The sequence below is a fragment of the Heteronotia binoei genome, chromosome 7, assembly GCF_032191835.1.
Source record: "Heteronotia binoei isolate CCM8104 ecotype False Entrance Well chromosome 7, APGP_CSIRO_Hbin_v1, whole genome shotgun sequence".
Taxonomy (NCBI): Eukaryota; Metazoa; Chordata; class Lepidosauria; order Squamata; family Gekkonidae; genus Heteronotia; species Heteronotia binoei.
In genome coordinates, this window is record NC_083229.1 from 2,678,699 (window position 1) to 2,700,216 (window position 21,518).

Here is a 21,518-nt window from a genome sequence, read left to right on the forward strand (position 1 = left end):
CACTCCCTACAAACGTTACATCAGCGCTCGATCGCACTGCAGTATATTGAGTATTTATGTTTAATGGCCTTCAAAGGGAAAACCCCACAATCCACTTTTTAACAACAATACTTCTAAGGAAAACATTCAAGGGCTGCCAGGTTTTAAACAGCAATCGCTTCTGAATGCGACGTGCAAAGTTTGCAGGATACTCAACCAACAAAGGCAGCAGTCCTTGAATTAAGCATAAGCTCAGAAGAATGAATCAGAGGTTGTATTTCTGCTGATTGTCCACATGTATAGATTCGATAACGTGGTAACAGGCTTCCTAGGTTTTCTTATCTTCCCGCGTTTTGAGCGTCGTCTTCTTTCACCGCATAATTATGTCTCTGAAACCAAGGCTCATAGCATTATATGGAAATCAATTCAACGTTTACACAGTTGCCAGCCTCCAGGTGTGGCCTGGAGATTTCCCGCTATTCCAGCTGATCTCCACACGACAGGGATCCGTTCCTCTGGTCAAAACTGAAACTGCTTTGGAGAGTGGACTCTATGGCACTGTACCTTGCTGTGGCCCCTCCCTCCCCAAGCCCCACCCTCTCCAGGCTCCACCCCCAAATCTCCAGGTATTCCCCACCCAGAGCTGGCAATCCTAGAAGAAGAAGAACACAGATTTATATCCATCCCTTCTCTCTGAATCAGAGACTCCGAGCGGCTTACAATCTCCTAGATCTTTCCCCCACCACAACAGACGCCCTGTGAGATTGGGGGGGGGGGCTGAGAGAGCTCTGACAGAAGCTGCCCTTTCAAGGACAGCTCTGCCAGAGCTATGGCTGATCCTAGGCCATTCCAGCAGCTGGAAGTGGAGGAGCGGGGAATCAAACCCGGTTCTCCCAGATAAGAGTCCGCACACTTAACCACTACACCAAACTGGCTCTCTTCCTCCCCCACAACAGACCCCCCTGTGAGGTGGGTGGGACTGGAGAGGGCTCTCACAGCAGCTGCCCTTTCAAGGACAACCTCTGCCAGAGCTATGGCTGACCCAAGGCCATTCCAGCAGGTGCAAGTGGAGGAGTGGGGAATCAAACCCAGTTCTCCCAAATAAGAGTCTGCACACTTAACCACTACACCATACTGGCTCTCTGAAAGGAGAGGGAGAGAAAGAAGAAGAAGACCGCAGATTTATACCCCATCCTTCTCTCTGAATCACTCAGAGTGGTTTACAATCTCCTAGATCTTCTCCCCCCACAACAGGCACCTTGTGAGGTGGGTGGGGCTGAGAGGGCTTTCAGGACAACTTTCAGGACAACTCCTACAAGAGCTATGGCTGACCCACGGCCATTCCAGCAGGTGCAAGTGGAGGAGTGGGGAATCAAACCCAGGTCCCCCAGATAAGAGTCCGCACACTTAACCACTACACCAAACTAGCTATGGTGGAATAGACTTGGAGGTGATCAGTTCAAAGCATGGAACCCAAATATTTGGGAAGAGTGTATCTTTGCTAGCCATGTTCCCCCTCCCCTTTTGCTCCAGCCACTGAGATGGGTGCTACAAAGGAAACTCTACGCGAGTTTTCATAGAGCACAGAACATTCAAAAGCCATGCTGGATCGGACCCAAACAGATCCAACTGTTTCCCACAGTGGCCAACCAGTTTCCCCAGGAAACTAAGAGGCCCAAATGAAAAAGCTGCTTGCTGTATTTCTCCCCCCCACACACACACACTGGCATTCCAAGGCACACTGCCTCTGAAAAGGGGAGGGTCTGTTTAACTCTGGAACGTCTCCCCCTTGAATTTTTCTAATCCACCTTTAAAGCCATTTAGGCCAGTGGCCATCAGGCACTACACCCTGTGGCAGTGTTCCACACGTTAATTGTAGGTTGTGGCAGCTACAAGTATAGCCAGCTTTAAGAGAGGAATAAGAACATAAGAGAAGCCAGGAATGGATAAGCATATGGAGCAGAGGTCCATCAGTGGCTATTAGCCACAGAGTATTGTTGGAACTCTCTGTCCGGGGCAGTGATGCTCGGTATTCTTGGTGCTTGCGGGGGGGCACTGTGGGAAGGCTTCTAGCCCCACTGATGGACCTCCTGATGGCACTTGGGTTTTATAACTACTGTGTGACACAAAATGTTGGACTGGATGGGCCATTGGCCTGATCCAACATGGCTTCTCTTATGTCTGGGGCAGTGATGCTCTGTATTCTTGGTGCTTATGGGGGGCAGCAATGTGAGGGCTTCTAGTGTCCTGGCCCCACTGATGGACCTCCTGATGGCACCTGGGGGTTTTTGGCCACTGTGTGACACAGAGTGTTGGACTGGATGGGCCATTGGCCTGATCCAACATGGCTCCTCTCATGTTCTTATGGGGCAGTGATGCTCTGTACTCTTGGTGCTTATGGGGGGCAACAGTGTGAGGGCTTCTAGTGTGCTGGCCCCACTGATGGACCTCCTGATGGCACTTGGGTTTTTTGGCTACTGTGTGACACAAAATGTTGGACTAGATGGGCCATTGGCCTGGTCCAACATGGGTTCTCTTATGTTCTTATACATTGCGTGAAGGAGTACTTTCTTTGATCTGCCCTGAATCTGCCACTCATCAATTTTACATGGCGCCCACAATTTGTAGTATTTGGGGAGTGTATCTGCTTTCTTCTTCCTCACACATGAGTTCAGATGGGGTTCAGATAAATATTTTATCGACTCTTTTCTGGTCCCCCATCTGAACTCGTGTGTGAGGGAAAGTTGTGTCTAAATGAGTCATCCACCAGAAATTTTGTCTCCGGAGTCCTGTTTGGATTTTGCTTGTGGGGATACGTTCAGTAAGGCATGCAAGTTTTGATAGATTTCTCCTAGCCAGACTGGGAGCTCCAGTTCTCTGCTGAGCCTCACATTTCCACTTCAGATTCTGCAGACTGGGCAGGAAATCATGGAGCTGGATACGAGCGGCTTTGCCACGCAGGGCCCCACCGTGTACGCTGGCAACATTGGCGAGAACCGTTACATTGTCCAGGTGTCTCCCTTGGGCATCCGTCTGCTGGAAGGAGGTGAGTGCTAGTGGCTGGCTCTTCCGTGAGAGGGCTGCTCTCCTGGAAAGTGAGCCAGTGGGAAAAGCGAGTGGGGGGGGGGGGTGGACTGGATATCTGTGATGGCTCCATTGCAGTGGTCTGGACAGATTAGACCAGGTGTTCCCAACCTTTTGGAGCTTGTGGGCAGTTCTTCTTCTTCTTTTTTTGTGTTGCAGCATTTCACTGCTCGTTTATTTTTGTTTTAATTAGTTACACAAAAACAAACTACCGAAAAGACAAACACACATCTACTGGATGGAGAAAGCAGATCCACAATAATATAACATTATTACATGTAACTTAACAAACTGGAGAGCCAGTTTGGTGTAGTGGTTAAGTGTGCGGACTCTTATCTGGAAGAACTGGGTTTGATTCCCCACTCCTCCACTTGCACCTGCTAGCATGGCCTTGGGTCAGCCATAGCTCTGGCAGAGGTTGTCCTTGAAAGGGGAGCTGCTGTGAGAGCCCTCTCAGCCCCACCTACCTCACAGGGTGTCTGTTGTGGGGGAGGAAGGGAAAGGAGATTGTGAGCCGCTCTGAGACTCTTTGGAGTGGAGGGCGGGATATAAATCCAATATCTTCATCTACCTCACAGGGTGTCTGTTGTGAGGGGGGAGGAAGAGAAAGGAGATTGTGAGATGCTCTGAGTCTCTTTGGAGTGGAGGGTGGGATATAAAACCAATATCTTCTTCTTCATCTTCTTCTTAATAAACTCTTTTATCCTTTTCCAATAACAGAACCCCAATTCCTCTGTCTACTGATTTCAGGATCCTTAATTGGCACTTTTCCTCTCCTTAGTCGTTATTTGCCTTTAATCAACCAATCATAAAATAAAGACCAATTTTTCTCCTCATATTTTGATTTTAACATATTAGAGTATCCATCTCTGCTATGTCCATTATTTTAACAATAAGTTCATCAGTTGTTGGCAATTCCCTTTTTTCCCCAATACTGTGCGAGCAAAATCCTCGCGGCCGTAACTACATGTATTATCAGATGTTTCATACATTTTTCTGTTTTACAAGAAAATCAGTTCAGTAAAAAAAGCTCTGGCTTGAAGGGAATGGAGTTAGTTGGCACTTCTGAAGTGCTTTGGTTGGCACGACCTCAAAATGGCTGCTGCAGGAGGCGGGGTCAGCTTCAAAATGGCTGCTGCAGCTTACCTTCAGTCACTCAGTGAAGCTGCTGCCAAAGCGATACTTCTAAAGCTCTGCACAGCTGGTGAAATCTTGAATAGCCCATCGGAACAGTTGCTGGGCCAAAGCTCCGCATGCACCTTCCTGCTTGCTAAAAATACTTTGGTGGGCAGCAGGAAAACTGTTTATGGGCACTTTGGGCCCCTAGGCTCCACGTTCGGGAGCCCTGGGTTAAAACTTTTAAGCTTTGGGACTGCAGAGTGTAACTGATCTGGGCAGAATGAGTCCCTGTGCGGTGTGGTTGGCCGCTGTGTGGGGGGGAGGGTCACGGCAGCAGATTAAGACCTGCTCTCCAGCTGACTGCCCCGTGGCACAGAGTGGTAAAGCAGCAGCACTGCAGTCGGAGCCCTCTGCTTACGACCTGAGTTCGATCCCCGGCGGAAGCTGGGTTTAGGTAGCCAGCCCAAGGTTGATTCAGCCTTCCATCCTTCCGAGGTCGGTCAATTGAGTCCCCAGCTTGCTGGGGGGAAAGTGTAGATGACTGGGGAAGGCAGTGGCAAACCACCCCGTAAAAAGGTCTGCCGTGAAAACATTGTGAAAGCAACATCACCCCAGGGTCAGAAACGACTGGTGCTTGCACAGGGGGTTACCTTTACCTTTAAGAGCCCCGTGGCGCAGAGTGTTAAAGCTGCAGTACTGCAGTCCTAAGCTCTGCTCATGACCTGAGTTCGATCCCAGCAGAAGCTGGGTTCAGGTAGCCGGCTCCAGGATGACTCAGCCTTCCATCCTTCCGAGGTCGGTCAAATGAGTCCCCAGCTTGCTGGGGGGGAAAGCGTAGATGACTGGGGAAGGCAATGGCAAACCACCCCGTAAAAAAGTCTGCCACGAAAACGTAGTGAAAGCAATGTCACCCCAGAGTCGGAAGCGACTGGTGCTTGCACAGGGGACCTTTCCTTTCCTTTCCTTGCATCTGACTGGGGCTTTGCCTTGCAGTGAACCAGCTGCACTTCATCCCCGTGGATCTCGGGTCACCCATCGTGCATTGCGCCGTGGCCGACCCTTACGTGATCATCATGAGCTCTGAGGGGCAGGTGACAATGTTTGTGCTGAAGAGCGACAGCTACGGGGGCCGGACGCACCGCCTCACCTTGCAGAAGCCGCAGTTGCACCACGTGAGTAAGGGGCTTCTTGAGCAAACGCAGCCTTCGGCGCGTGGCGCAGACGTGAACGTCTGAAATACCGCTGTTGTTTAAAAAGTTTCTACCTGGCAGTGTTCCCTCAAAGCCTTGTGAGCAAAAATTCTACCTTGTGAGCTACTGGTATTAAAGTTGGGAGCTGCTGGCATTAAATTTGTGAGCTACTGCATAAATTAGTTTATTTTTTATTTATTTTATGTCTCTCTCTTGGCTTGACTTCACGAACGAAGATTTAAGAAGGGTGCAGTAGTCCACGTCTGCTGCAGGCCCGCTGGTGGCTGACAAGACCAATGCGGGACAGGCAGGTCCGGCCACAGTGCCTGCAGGGAAAAGTCTGATTTGGGGTTGGTGCTGTAGCAGTGCGATTCTTCCTCAATCTCCTTTTGTCCTCAAGACCAGCTATGCGTGCGATCTTCTTCGTGGTCTCTGTGCAGTCACACTGATGGGATTCAGGCGCCTGCGCCGACCACGATCGGTAACTTCAAAAGCTGCGGATTTCCGCGCCCCCGGCCCGGTGCGCATGCGCACCGCCCCCCTTGCGCATGCTCACCGAGCCCGGAGCGGACATCCCGCCAGTTCTCTTCTGACCGCCGCCTGGATCAGTTGATCTTCACGCTACGGTCGGTGCTTTTGTCCTTATATATATTAGGATTGTGGATTTCCAATTTCTTGTTTTATCTTTCTTATTTTAGTTTATTGTGTTGGACTTGAAGAAAAAGGGGGCGATTTTTGCTCGGGATTTTCCCGCTTCTTTTCCACCCTCCCATCCCCCCCTCCCCCTCATCCTTCCCGCCACGCATGGAAAGGCGCTGGGGATTTTTTCGGAGGTGTACGAGGTGTGGCAGCAAGATAGCTCCGCCAGACGGACATTCTCTCTGCCTACTCTGCCTGGGAGAGTCCCACATTCCCGACTCCTGTTCGCATTGCTCGAAATTTTCGAAGCAAACAAAGAAAAATCGCGCAGCCCGTCTAGCCGCTGCACTAATGGAAAGAGCACTTTCGCCAAAGAAGATGTCGACCACATCGACATCAGAGTCGGTCGATACCGACAGGGCCCTTACCGACGCCGATCGCCCCAACAACAGAGCGGGCTCGGCACCGAAGTCGGACTCCTCTACGCCTGCGAAACGGCCTAGAGAGGAGAAGGTAGCCCACACCGAGGCGAAGAAGAAGAAAAAGGCAGACAAGCCCAAACTCAGCGGGCACTCTGCGGCCTCCGTTCCGACATCGCCAGCGCGACTGGCAACAGGTTCAGTTCCGCCTCTGAAACTATTTGCCTCCCCGAGACGGCGACTCAGCCCACCGGCACTCTCCTCCATGTCGACGCAAATAGCGATTTCGTCGGACTCCGACCGCGACATCGAGCTTGCGCAACGCTCGGGAACGGAACAGAGCTCGATCGAAGATCGTCGCCCGCGAACTCCATCCCCTCAACCCAGAGGAGACGATCGCACCACTCCATTACGGGGTCGATCGCGCAGCCCACGCAGATCTACTACCCCACGCCATCGCTCCCGAAGCACACGTCGGGACCGATCCCACAGTCGTTCCAGGAGCCCTAGACGTCGGCACCGATCGAGAGATTCGGCCGAAGCCAGATCATCGGTCACTCGCTCACCGAGGTCGAAGCCTAAAGGAAGCTCACCGCTAACGAAGCCACCACCCCCGATACCGTGGGACCAGAGACAGTGGCAGTACTTGTATGGCTCTTATCCGATGCCGTCAGTTTTCCCTTGGCTGCCCCCCAGACAATTGGAGTGGGACCAACAATCTGAAGCGTCGGTGAGATCAAGGACATCGTACCATACACCAAGGCATACACCATCGGCGTCGCTGTCGAAACCTCCCGACACCGAAAAACCCCCTAAGCAGGGGAGCTCCCCTCGGCCCCGAGGACACAAAAAAGTGACTCCAGAACCTAGCAAGACCCCGGACACACCACAACCCCGGTCGGAGCACTCAGAGTCTCCGGAGGACTCTAAGTCTGAGGGAGAATCAACCTCGGAAGAACAGGGCAACCTTTCTTCTCCTGAAGAACCATCACCTTCTCAGAAGGTCGGGGAAGAACAACCGATATCCCCTTCCGAGGACCTCAAATCTTACGGTGACCTCATTAAGCGGATGGCCCAGACACTAGCCCTCACTACTATCCAACCTCAACCGGTAGTGACGGACAACGTTTTTGATGTCGTGCAACTCGACACCTCCACAGCAGTAGCATTGCCCCTAACAACAGTAATGATGCACACGGCCAAATCTGCATGGGACAAGCCTGCGTCGACACCGATATCCTCACGCAGGCTGGACCACATGTATAGAATTCAGGAGTCTACTGCTGAATTCCTTTTCAACCACCCCAAACCAAACTCGGTGGTGGTTGCCTCCTCGTCTAAAGCTAGGAAGACCCATTCTACCCCCCCCGATAGGGAGGGCAAAAAACTGGACAACTTGGGTAGGCGATTCTATACAGCAGGCTCACTGTGTATGAAGATGGCAAACTACACAGCTTGTATGGGACGCTACCAATATGCCCTGTGGGACCAACTTTCCACGATTTTACCAACCCTTCCGGAACAACCAATGTTAGCGATCCGGAAACTGCAGAAGGAAGGCATCCAACTGGCAAAGCAACAGATAAGCTCTGCAAAACACGTGGGAGACGTTGGGGCAAAGACCATCTCCTCGGCTGTGACGCTCAGAAGGCATTCGTGGTTGAGATCTACAGCCCTCCAACCAGATACCCAGTCTTATATAGAAGATCTGCCATTCGATGGCAGCGGACTGTTCAGCGCTAATACTGACACCGTTTTACAAGAAATGGATAAAAGTATTAGAACATCAAGGAATTTAGGAGTATCTACCTCATCAAAGTCACAGACCAAACGACCCTGGTCAAAAACTTGGAACAAGAAACCATATCTGAAACAACAAGGAGACCAACAGTGGAGACCAAAGGGCTCGGGTTCCTTCTCCAAAACTCAATATAGCTCTAAAACGAAGTACTCACCAACTTCAACCCCAACTCCCCGCCAAAAGGGAAACCGACAGCCCAAACAGGGCCTTTGACTGTTCCCCACCGTGTTTTTTCCCATCCCCGTCCCTTGGCAACCAGACAAGGCTCTATCCCTTTGTCCAAGCTTGGAACAGAATTACAACAGACAAATGGGTCTTGTCTATAATTCAATCAGGCTACCAAATAGAGTTCCAGCAATACCCTTCCATCCCTACAGTTGTTTACACCACTTCATCCCCCACATTAAAGGAGGAAGTACAAGCTCTTCTACACAAGGACGCAATAGAACCGGTTCCACCAGGTCAGGAAGGACAAGGTTTTTATTCCCGGTATTTTATAATCCCCAAGAGGGATGGTGGCCTCAGGCCTATCATGGACTTGAGAGCGCTCAACATCTTCATCGCTCATCACAAGTTCAGGATGACCTCCCTGCAAAACATTCTACCTCTTCTCAACCAGGGAAATTGGATGGCCACGCTGGACCTGCAGGACGCATATTTTCATATAAGTATACATCCGGATCATCGAAAATTCCTCAGGTTCACTATCGGGAAATCTCACTTCCAATACCGAGCGCTGCCTTTCGGACTTTCAACAGCTCCAAGGGTCTTTACGAAGACCATGGCAGTAGTGGCAGCACATCTGAGATTACAGGGGATAACAGTGTTCCCGTACATAGACGATTGGCTCCTGGTAGCAAACTCGAGGGATCGTCTTTTACACCACATCCAGATAACCTTGACCCTCCTACAGGAACTGGGACTGCAGGTCAACAACAGAAAGTCACACCTCCAACCCTGCCAAAGGACGCAGTTCATCGGAGCGATCCTAGATACCAGAAGGTGCATGGCTTTTCTTCCACCAAACAGAGCAAACGACATTATCTCGTTAGTGTCAGAGTTCCTCCACAACCCCACTGTGAGAGCGAAACAGATCCAACGTCTTCTAGGGCTGATGGCCGCGACCACCTCGGTCATCCAGTTTGCAAGGTTCCACATGAGAAGTCTCCAGCTGTGGTTCATCAGAACGTTCAACCATCTGAGGGACCACCCGTCACGCAGAATGGTCCTCCCAGTACCAGTTCTACTTTCCCTACACTGGTGGCACCGAAGGCGAAATCTAATAGAAGGCGCTCCATTCCACAGAAGGGCACCATCCCTGACGATAACCACGGATGCATCCCTATGGGGATGGGGAGCACATCTGAACGGCATGTGCGTTGGGGGCAGGTGGCCACCATGCCATCTACGGTTCCACATAAACTTTTTAGAGTTACTGGCAGTCCATCATGCCATCCTCTCCTTTCGGAAGCTACTGACCAACAAATCAGTGGCGATCCTAACGGACAATACAACAGCCCTTGCCTACATAAACAGGCAGGGGGGTACAGTGTCCCGAAAGCTTTGCCTGCTTGCGCTTCGCATTTGGGAGATTTGCAGAGAGACTCAAACAACACTAACTGCAGCACATCTCCCCGGCACTCTCAACGCTCGTGCGGACTCCCTGAGCCGTGGAGGTGCCATGCTTCACGAGTGGGAAATCAACTGGCGGTTCCTTCAACCAGTTTTTCAGAAATGGGGGACCCCAGAGGTGGATGTATTTGCTACCCGAAACAACTCGAAGTGCAAGAACTTCTGTTGCAGAGGGGGAGCAGATCCGAGATCGTTGGGGGACGGCCTGCTATTCCCCTGGAAGGGGCAACACATCTATCTGTTTCCCCCCATTCCGCTCATCACCAGGGTGGTCTACAAGATTCACAGCGAACGACCGCGGGGGATCCTTATCACCCCCTGGTGGCCAAGGCAACATTGGTTTGCCCCAATACTGAGCATCTCCAGAGGGGTCTTTCATCATTTCCCCCCAGCCGCAGATCTGCTACTGTCGCATCAGGGGCGGGTGACCCATCACGATGCACCGCACCTGAAATTGACGGCGTGGAGGCTATAACAGCACCAATATCAGCAAGGGCGCAGGAAGTCATTCTCAATTGCAGGAAGCTATCCACTCGGAAGTCCTATGACTACAAGTGGGCCAAATTCGTAGAATTCGCTTCACTGTACGGGGTAGACCCCTCCAGAGCAGGTCTTCCCACTGTGCTGGACTTCCTCCTCGCCCTGATTGATAAGGGACTAGCGGTATCCTCAGTCAGAGTATATTTGGCTGCCATATCAGCTAAGCATGTGCACATTGAGGGCCACTCGGTGTTTACTCACCCAGACACTAAAAAGTTCCTTCGTGGCCTTGCCAGACTTTACCCTGCAATAAAGTTTCCGGCTCCAGCGTGGGACCTCCCGGGAGTCCTGCAAGCTTTGTCGGGAAGACCATTTGAGCCTATGGCTACGTGCTCACTTCAGTTACTAACGTGGAAGACGGCCTTCCTACTAGCCATCACGTCAGCTAGGAGAGTTGGAGAACTGGCCGCTCTCCGTTGTGACAACCCTTACTTACGATTTAGTGCGGAAGGGGTCTGGCTGAGACCTGATGTCAGATTCCTCCCAAAGGTGATATCGTCTTTCCACTTAAACACGGAAATATACTTACCAGTGTATTTCCCGAACCCTACTACAGACGGAGAGCGCAGACTCCATGCACTAGATGTCAAGAGAGCACTGTCCTTTTACTTACATAGAGTGGGGCCGCTACGGAAAGACTCCAGGCTTCTTCTATCGTATGCCCCAGCATCACAAGGGAGCAAGGTCTCGACTCAGAGGATCTCTAAGTGGATCACGGAGACCATAAAACTCTGTTACTTACTAAATAAGAGGCCCTTGCCGGGTCCCATCAGAGCTCACTCCACCAGAGCGATGGCCACCTCGACGGCCTTCATGAAGGGAGTGCCTTTGAGAGACATTTGCGAAGCAGCCACGTGGTCCTCGCCGCATACCTTCGTCAGGCACTATGCGCTGGACCTGAGATGGCATCGAGGAGCTTCGGTTGGCCGAGCGGTGCTGCAGTCGCTGTCTTGCTGATGGACCAGAGCACCCTCCTCCAGGTAGGATATTGGCTTGCTAGTCTCCCATCAGTGTGATGCACAGAGACCACGAAGAAGATAAACAGGTTGCTTACCTGTAACTGATGATCTTCGAGTGGTCATCTGTGCAGTCACACTACCCGCCCACCTTCCCCACTGCTGCTGGTCCATCAGCGGATCATGCAGCGGTCAGAAGGAACTGGCGGGATGTCCGCTCCGGGCTCGGTGAGCATGCGCAAGGGGGGCGGTGCGCATGCGCACCGGGCCGGGGGCGCGGAAATCCGCAGCTTTTGAAGTTACCGATCGTGGTCGGCGCAGGCGCCTGAATCCCATCAGTGTGACTGCACAGATGACCACTCGAAGATCATCAGTTACAGGTAAGCAACCTGTTTTTCTCAAAGGAAGAGACAGCCTGGTGGATGGTGTGCCTCCATGCTTTGCGATCTGAGGCTAGGTCAGACCACTGGTGATGGTTGATGCGACAGGTGCCAAGGGATTTCTTCAAGGAGTCCTTGTACCTCTTCTTTGATGCCCCTCTATTTCGATGGCCGGTGAAAAGTTCGCCATACAGGGCAATCTTGGGAAGGCGGTGGTTTTCCATCCTAGAAATATGCCCTGCCCAGCGCAGCTGCGTCTTCAACAGCAGTGCCTCGAAGCTTGTAACCTCCGCCCTCTTATTTTATGTATGTTATATTTATATCCCGCCCTCTCCGCAAGCAGACTCAGGGTGGCTAACTGTCAAATATCTTTCAAAACAACATAATCCTAAAAACTATTAAACTCATTTTAAAAAAAAAATCACAATAGTGCTACATAAATTAATGGCGAATTATTGTGGCTCTGGGGTCATCCTTCCTGAGCGAAGACAAAAGTGTGTGCAAAGGAAAGGTCCCCTGTGCAAGCACCAGTTATTTTTGACTCTGGGGTGACGTTGCTTTCACGGCAGACTTTTTACGGGGTGGTTTGCCATTGCCTTCCCCAGTCATCTACGCTTTGCCCCCAGCAAGCTGGGGACTCATTTTACCAACCTTGGAAGGATGGAAGGCTGAGTCAACCTCGAGCTGGCTACCTGAAAACCCAGCTTCCGCCAGGGATCAAACTCAGGTTGTGAGCAGAGCTTAGGACTGCAGTACTGCAGCTCTAACACTCTGCGCCGCAGGGCTCTTTCCAGCTCTTGTGTGAGCTGGAGGCTAAAATTCTGTGAGCTAGCTCCCCTAACTCAGCTTAGAGGGAACACTGCTACCCAGTGTGATGGGTTGCAGAGGAAGTGTCTTTCCAGATTACAGTTGGCGTGGGGCCTCTCTGCCTGTACCCTCCTATTCCCCCTTTAGATAAATAACACAGAAACCATGCCAATTTGCTTGAGTTGCATAGGTTATTTTGCATTTGGCTCTGCATTTACGTATTTTAGAAAGAGAAAAGGGATCTTCCTTGCATCTTGGAATGTGTCCTCACCTGTGCTGGTGGGATGGGCCTCACCTGTGCTGGGATGATCAGCTTAATTGCTGTGGTTTCTCCGGGGAACCAAATGCTGTGCTGATCCCAGGCAGCCCAGCGTGTGTGGGAGCCCACCGATGGTGTGCTGACCTGCTGTTTCTTTGCCCCCTGCTAGCAATCGAAGGTGATCGCGCTCTGTGTGTACCGGGACGTCAGCGGGATGTTCAGCACGGAGAGTCACTCGTCCGCCACACGAGATGAGCTTGCCTTGAGGAACCAGTCAGAAACTGAGACCCCTATTCAGGATATCAGGTGGGGCTCGGTCGGGGGGGGGGAATCGGAGCACTTCCTTCCTGAGGCAGACGCAACAGTTGAACTGGGCTGAGAGAAGGTGGGAGAGAAGGGCAAGGCCTCATTTTCTTAGATTGTGGGTGAGTCACCAGGTGTCTGGGATTGACAAAAGCCGCAGGGTAAAGAACATCATTGCTAGGTCATTCGTCTATTCCTGGGGTCCCAGTCGATTTAATCCTATGGAATTCTGACTCAGGTTGTGAGATGGATAAATTAACTAAAACTTTAAGAGACTATGACTTAGACTTATTCAAAAAGGAGTGGAAGAAATTCAAAGGATATATGGAGAAAGAGAGGAATGTAAAAAGACATTGGACAATTTTTTAGTATTAATCAAAAGTATTACATTTTGATAGATTAGTGGTACCTTTAGAATTAACTGGAAATTTATAACTTCGGGGAAGTCAATATTGGAGGGAGGGGAGGTGAAATATCATATGGTTTAGTATAAGAAAAGTTAATTAAATATTGTAACCATGTGTTATTAATAAATTGTTAAAACAAGAATTCTGACTCAGGTTAGTAGGCTCAGGAGGCACAAAATGGCTACCATGGGAGGCGGAACCAACCACAAACGGCCACCGTAAGAGGTGGAACCACATACAGAGGAAGCCCAAATGTAGGGTACAAGAATAATAATTGTTATAAATACACTTTGTGAGAGCATAAAATGAACATTCTGGGGGAAGCTTCTGCTGAACTAATATTGCTTCAACTCAAAAGGGTCTAGGCAAATAGGCATGAAAAACCTCTGCTTGAGACCCTGGAGAGCCACTGCCAGTCTGAGGAGACGAGACTGACTTTGATGGACCAAAGGGTCTGATTCAGTCAAAGGCAGCTTCAGATGTTCATGGGGAGGGATGGTGGCTCGGTGGTAGAGCCTCTGCTTGGTAAGCAGAAGGTCCCAGGTTCAATCCCCGGCATCTCCAACTAAAAAGGGTCCAGGCAAATAGGCGTGAAAACCTCCGTTTGAGACCCTAGAGAGCCCCTGCCAGTCGGAGCAGACAAGACTGCCTTTAGGGAGGGACGGTGGCTCAGTGGTAGAGCATCTGCTTGGGAAGCAGAAGGCCCCAGGTTCAATCACCGGCATCTCCTACTAAAAAGGGTCCAGGCAAATCGGTGTGAAAAACCTTAGCTTGAGACCCTGGAGAGCCGCTGCCAGTCTGAGTAGACAAGACTGACTTTGATGGACCAAAGAGGGCCTGATTCAGTAGAAGGCAGCTTCATATGTTCATATGTTGGCGCAGCAACACAGTGGATGATGAGGAAGAGATGCTCTACGGGGACTCCAGCTCCCTGTTCAGCCCAGCCAAGGAGGAGCCGCGCCGCTGCAGCCTGCCCTCAGCCGACAGGGACTCCCACCAGTACAAGGCGGAGCCCACGCACTGGTGCGTGTTGGTGCGGGAGAACGGTGCCATGGAGGTAAGGCCCGGATGGTGCCCAGGGAGCAGGGCCGCTCCTCTGCCGGGTCCCTGCTGGGCTGCTAGCGTCTGCGTCTCTTTCCCCGCAGATCTACCAGCTGCCCGAGTGGCGCCTGGTCTTCCTGGTGAAGAACTTCCCCATGGGGCAGCGGGTGCTGGTGGACAGCTCCTTCGGGCAGCCTGCCACCCAGGGCGAGGCCAAGAAGGAAGAGGTGGTGCGGCAGACCGAGATGCCGCTGGTGAAGGAGGTGTTGCTGGTGGCCCTGGGAAATCGGCAGAGCCGCCCTTACTTGCTGGTGAGTCCCGGGGGGGCAGACCCTCCTGCCAGAAGAGTCCCAGCAAGTCACCGGAGCACAGGAAGCTGGCTTCTGCAGAGCCAGACCTTCTGGTCCATCAAGATCAGAACAGTTGTCCAGAAGCAGCTGTCCAGAGCCTCAGGCCTGCTGGAGGGAGGAGGGCAGGAAGAGTTGCTTGGTTCTCGTGGCACCCAGGGGAATGCTGATCACCATTTTGGGGTCAGGCGGCAATTTTTCTCCAGGCCAGTTTGGCCCCAGGGATCCTGGAGGGTTCTCCAGTGAGCGACTCTGCCACCCAGTCTGGCAAGGACCTGCCTATGAACAGCAGAGCATAAAGGAGGACTTAGGGGGAAGAACGTGCGAATGTTCTGCATTGTGCAAGTGGGTTGGGCTAGATGACCCTAGAGGTCCCTTCCAACGCTAGGATTCTAGGATTTAATGGGTTGAAGTTAAATCAGAAGAGTTTCCGGCTCAGCATTAGGAAGAATTTCCTAACCGTTAGAGCGGTTCCTCAGTGGAACAGGCTTTCTCCTTGGAGGTTTCTCAACAGAGGCTAGATGGCCATCCTTCAGCAATGCGGATCCTGTGAATTTAGGGGGAGGTGTTTGTGAGTTTCCTGTATTGTGCAGAGGGGTTGGACTAGATGACTCTGGAGGTCCCTTCCAACTCGAGGATTCTATGATTCTTCAGGAGGTGGTGGGCTCTCCTTCCTTGGAGGTTTTTAACAGAGGCTAGATGGCCATCTGACAGCAATGCGGATCCTGTGAATTCAGGGGGAGGGGCTTGTGAGTTTCCTGCATTGTGCAAGGGGGTTGGGCTAGATGACCCTTGGGGTACCTTCCCAACCTGTGATTCCATGCGAGGGTGACCCATCCTTCCCCCCTCTTCCCCTCGGCAGGTGCACGTAGATCAGGAGCTGCTCATCTACGAAGCCTTTAACCACGACTCGCAGCTGGGGCAGAGCAACCTGAAAGTGCGCTTCAAGAAGGTAATCTGGCGTGCCTCTGAGCCTCCCCTCCGTTCCAAGGACAGCCCCTCGGCAGAGGTCTGCCAGCCCTTGGGGCCTGCCGCTCACGGCCCCCCCTTTGCCTTCCAACCAGGTTCCCCACAACATCAACTTCCGAGAGAAGAAACCCAGGCTGTCCAAGAAGAAGCCCGAGAGCGCTGGCGGGGAGGAGCTGGGTGCCTCCCGGGGGCGGGTGGCCCGCTTCCGCTACTTCGAGGACATCTATGGCTACTCCGGGGTGAGGCTTTAACTGGTGGCAGGGTGGGGCGGGGAGAGGCAAGGGCTCTGCATCAAGTGGAGACACCTGTGGAGGAAGAGGAAGGGGAGTGTCCGTGTTTCTTGGGGAAGTACTTAAGAGAAGCCCTGTTGGATCAGGCCAATGGCCCCTCCAGTCCAACACTCTGTGTCACATAAGAACATAAGAGAAGCCCTGTTGGATCAGGCCAATGGCCCACCCAGTCCAACACTCTGTGTCACATAAGAACATAAGAGAAGCCCTGTTGGATCAGGCCAATGGCCCACCCAGTCCAACACTCTGTGTCACATAAGAACCTAAGAGAAGCCCTGCTGGATCAGGCCAATGGCCCACCCAGTCCAACACTCTGTGTCACATAAGAACCTAAGAGAAGCCCTGCTGGATCAGGCCAATGGCCCACCCAGTCCAACACTCTGTGTCACATAAGAACATAAGAGAAGCCCTGTTGGATCAGGCCAATGGCCCCTCCAGTCCAACACTCTGTGTCACATAAGAACATAAGAGAAGCCCTGTTGGATCAGGCCAATGGCCCCTCCAGTCCAACACTCTGTGTCACATAAGAACATAAGAGAAGCCCTGTTGTATCAGGCCAATGGCCCCTCCAGTCCAACACTCTGTGTCACATAAGAACATAAGAGAAGCCCTGTTGGATCAGGCCAATGGCCCACCCAGTCCAACACTCTGTGTCGCATAAGAACATAAGAGAAGCCCTGTTGGATCAGGCCAATGGCCCCTCCAGTCCAACACTCTGTGTCACATAAGAACATAAGAGAAGCCATGTTGGATCAGGCCAAAAGCCCATCCAGTCCAACACTCTGTGTCACATAAGAACATAAGAGAAGCCATGTTGGATCAGGCCAGTGGCCCCTCCAGTCCAACACTCTGTGTCACATAAGAACATAAGAGAAGCCCTGTTGGATCAGGCCAATGGCCCCTCCAGTCCAACACTCTGTGTCACATAAGAACATAAGAGAAGCCCTGTTGGATCAGGCCAATGGCCCACCCAGTCCAACACTCTGTGTCGCATAAGAACATAAGAGAAGCCCTGTTGGATCAGGCCAATGGCCCCTCCAGTCCAACACTCTGTGTCACATAAGAACATAAGAGAAGCCCTGTTGGATCAGGCCAATGGCCCACCCAGTCCAACACTCTGTGTCGCATAAGAACATAAGAGAAGCCCTGTTGGATCAGGCCAATGGCCCCTCCAGTCCAACACTCTGTGTCACATAAGAACATAAGAGAAGCCATGTTGGATCAGGCCAAAAGCCCATCCAGTCCAACACTCTGTGTCACATAAGAACATAAGAGAAGCCATGTTGGATCAGGCCAGTGGCCCCTCCAGTCCAACACTCTGTGTCACATAAGAACGTAAGAGAAGCCATGTTGGATCAGGCCAATGGCCACTCCAGTCCAACACTCTGTGTCACAGAAGAACATAAGTGAAGCCCTGTTGGATCAGGCCAATGGCCCCTCCAGTCCAACACTCTGTGTCACATAAGAACATAAGAGAAGCCGTGTTGGATCAGGCCAGTGGCCCCTTCAGTCCAACACTCTGTGTCACACATAAGAACATAAGAGAAGTCCATCAGTGGGGCTAGAAGCCCTTCCACTGTGCCCCACCGAAGCACCAAGAATACAGAGCATCGCTTTCCCAAACATGACATAAGAGAAGCCATGTTGGATCAGGCCAATGGCCCATCCAGTCCCACACTCTGTGTCACACAGTGGCCAAAAATCCCAGGTGCCATCAGGAGGTCCATCAGTGGGGCCAGGACACTAGAAGCCCTCCCACTGTGCCCCCCCCAAGCACGAGACTACAGATCATCACTGCCTTGTGCAGACATAAGAGAAGCCCTGTTGGATCAGGCCAATGGCCCATCCAGTCCCACACTCTGTGTCACACATAAGAACCTAAGAGAAGCCATGTTGGATCAGGCCAATGGCCCGTCCAGTCCAACACTCTGTGTCACACATAAGAACATCAGAGAAGCCATGTTGGATCAGGCCTATAGCCCCTCCAGTCCCACACTCTGTGTCACACAGTGGCCAAAAATCCCAGGTGCCATCAGGACGTCCATCAGTGGTTCCAGGACACTAGAAGCCCTCCCACTGTTTATTTATTTACCTTCAATTTCTATCCCGCCCTCTCCACAAGCGGACTCAGGGCGGCTAACAATCAATTCAAATATATACATTTACAATTTAAAAACCAATAAAATACAATTAGAATTAAAACATTCTAAAAAAACATTCTATAGTGCTGTCTTTAATATAGGCGGGTTCTTTTTCTGATGGTGAGCAGACAGTAATCATAGCTCTTTAGAGATGTGGGGTGGCAGTCTTCTCCCGGGTCAGATGTTAAATGCCTGTCGGAACAGTTCTGTCTTGCAGGCCCTGCGGAAGGTAGAGAGATCCCACAGGGCCCTTATAGCCTCTGGGAGGGCATTCCACATTCCTGGTGCTGCCACCGAGAAGGCCCTAGCCCTCGTTGAGCATAACCTGGCCTCCTTTGGTCCAGGGATGGACAGTAGATTTTTTGTCCCTGAACTCAGTGCTCTCTGGGGAACATGTGAAGAAAGGCGGTCCCGCAGATAGACAGGCCCCTGACCCTAGAGGGCTTTAAAGGTCAATACCAACACCTTGAAACGGACTCGGAACACAATAGGTAGCCAGTGAAGCTCTTTCAGCACTGGCCGAATGTGCTCCCATCAAGGGAACCCCATTAACAGTTTCGCCGCAGCGTTCTGCACCAGCTGTCGTTTCCGAGTCAGGGTCAAGGTGAATTTGAAGGAGGGACGCTGTCTTCTCCAGGCCTGAATCAGGTGTTTGCTTTTCCCTTCCAGGTGTTTATCTGTGGCCCCTCCCCCCACTGGCTGCTGGTGACGTCTCGGGGGGCCCTGCGCCTCCACCCCATGACCATCGACGGCCCCATCGAGTCCTTTGCCCCCTTCCACAACGTCAACTGCCCCAAGGGCTTTCTCTACTTCAACCGGCAGGTAGTCGGGCTTGGAGGATTGGAGCTTCCCTCCTCCTTTTGAGGAACACTGCCCCCTCCCCGTGACGGGCTGCTTTCTTGCTTTAACGACACTTGCGTGCTGTGATATCGCAACAGACGTGTGGCGCAGCCCTGGCTGTGGGGTTTTTGCGGTCAGAGACAAGCAGAGGTGGTTTTGCCATGGCCTTCCTCTGTGTAGTAGCTCCTGTCTTGCTTCGGTGACCTCTCGGCTGAGTCTGTTAGGGCAGGGGTGTCAAACATCCGGCCCAGAGGCCGATTCAGGCTCCCAGAGGGCTCTTATCTGGCCCCCAAGCCACCGGCTGTCATCTGCTTCCTTCTCCCTCTCTCTTGCTTCCTTCTGCATAACAGTTTGCTTTGCCAAGTTTGCTCAATTGCTTATGAGCTACAGAGCAAAACCTCTATTTTCTCCATTGGCTGAGACTCTCCCTTGGGGAGGAATGGGAGGAGGAGGGGCTTGCTTTGCCAGGCTCTCTCAATCTCACAGCAGAGCTATATGAACATATGAAGCTGCTTTCTACTGAATCAGACCCTCGGTCCATCAAAGTGAGTTTTGTCTACTCAGACCGGCAGCGGCTCTCCAGGATCTCAGGCTGAGGTTTTTCATGCTTATTTGCCTGGAGTCTTTTTAGTTGGAGATGCCGGGGATTGAACCTGGGACCTTCTGCTTACCAAGTAGATGCTCTACCACTGAGCCACTGTCCCTCCCCACTGAGCCAAGCCTCTCTTCCTTCTGTTGACTGAGGCTCCTCCCCCTCCTGGTCCCCTGGGGAAGGAAAGAAAGAGCCAGAGCTTCCTTTGCCCAGTTCCATGGATCTCATGGGAGAGATACAAAGAAAGCAGCTTTAAGACCAACAAATACTAATGCTTTCAGCATGTTTTAAGTTTGTTTTTGTTTTTTTAAAAAAATGTGTTTGTGTCCTTTATAAAGCTTATATCTTTGCTAGCTAATCTTAAATCTACCTAATCTTAAAACACACATGGCCCAGCCCGACAAGGTCTCTAGGAAAGCCAGTTTGGTGTAGTGGTTAAGTGTGCGGACTCTTATCTGGGAGAACCGGGTTTGATTCCCCACTCCTCCACTTGCACCTGCTAGCATGGCCTTGGATCAGCCAGAGCTCTTGCAAGAGTTGTCCTTGAAAGGGCAGCTGCTGTGAGAGCCCTCTCCAGTCCCACCCGCCTCACAGGGTGTCTGTTGTGGGGGAGGAAGGGAAAGGAGATTGTGAGCCGCTCTGAGACTCTGGCTTTGAAAGGGCAGCTTCTGGGAGAGCTCTCAGTCCCACCCACCTTACATGGTGTCTGTTGTGGGGGAAGAAGGGAAAGGAGATTGTGTGCCGCTCTGAGACTCTTCGGCGTGGAGGGTGGGATATGAATCCAAAATCATCTTCTTCATTTATGTCAGATCTGGCCCTCATAACAGATGAGTTCGACACCCCTGCGTTAGGCAGTGTCCAATTTGCTTCCTGCTGCCTTTTTGTGCTGAAGGCAGCCTGCTGTGGAGGGGAGGGAATCAGCGGGGGGGGAGGGGGGGCACTGTGAACAAGGAAGCCCTGACGACGTTCTGTGCTGCAGGGGGAGCTGCGCATCAGCGTCCTGCCTGCCTACCTTTCATACGATGCACCGTGGCCGGTCCGGAAGATTCCTCTGCGCTGCACTGTCCACTACGTAGCCTACCACGTGGAGTCCAAGGTACTCTCTCCGGGAGTGGGTGTTGTCTGTTCCATACTGACTCCCGCAGCCGTGGCCAGGGATCCAGGCCTCCCCAGCTTTGCTCAACACACTTGGGACCTGCAGGCCTCTAGTCGGGTTGGCAAATGAGCCCTTCCCATCCGCCTTCTGTGACTGCTTGCCTGAGAGGCCTGTTCCGCCGAGGGCGGTTCTTCCAGCCGCTCAGCCCCGTCCCCTGCCTGCTGCTGGTTTTCTGAGTGGGTTTCATTTCATTTTTGGATTTATATCCCACAAGCGGGCTCAGGGTGGCTTACAAGAGCCAGTTTGGTGTAGTGGTTAAGTGCATGAACTCTTATCTGGGAGAACCGGGTTTGATTCCCCACTTTTCCACTTGCAGCTGCTGGAATGGCCTTGGGTCAGCCATAGCTCTTGTATGAGTTGTCCTTGAAAGGGCAGCTGCTGTGAGAGCCCTCTCAGCCCCACCCCCCTCGCAGGGTGTCTGTTTTGGGGGAGGAAGGGAAAGGAGATTGTAGGCCGCTCTGAGACTCTGTCCTTGAAAGGGCAGCTTCTGGGAGAGCCCCCTCAGCCCCACCCCCCTCGCAGGGTGTCTGTTGTGTGGGAGGAAGGGAAAGGAGATTGTGAGCCGCTCTGAGACTCTGTCCTTGAAAGGGCAGCTTCTGGGAGAGCCCCCTCAGCCCCACCCCCTCA

The 21,518-nt window shown here is 52.1% G+C and overlaps 2 protein-coding genes across 2 annotated transcripts in view; both read left to right on the forward strand.

Annotated features, from left to right (window-relative positions):
• SLC39A4 (solute carrier family 39 member 4) overlaps positions 1 to 21,518 on the forward strand; it is a 256,216-nt gene that overhangs the window by 83,088 nt on the left and 151,610 nt on the right. The window lies entirely within an intron of this gene.
• Positions 1 to 21,518, forward strand: part of CPSF1 (cleavage and polyadenylation specific factor 1) — a 91,419-nt gene that overhangs the window by 50,364 nt on the left and 19,537 nt on the right. The window contains 9 exon segments of the mRNA XM_060243155.1: positions 2,884 to 3,025; positions 5,176 to 5,354; positions 12,975 to 13,111; positions 14,398 to 14,572; positions 14,661 to 14,867; positions 15,766 to 15,855; positions 15,968 to 16,111; positions 18,973 to 19,125; positions 20,715 to 20,831. Coding sequence (XP_060099138.1) covers positions 2,884 to 3,025; positions 5,176 to 5,354; positions 12,975 to 13,111; positions 14,398 to 14,572; positions 14,661 to 14,867; positions 15,766 to 15,855; positions 15,968 to 16,111; positions 18,973 to 19,125; positions 20,715 to 20,831 — 1,344 coding nt within the window.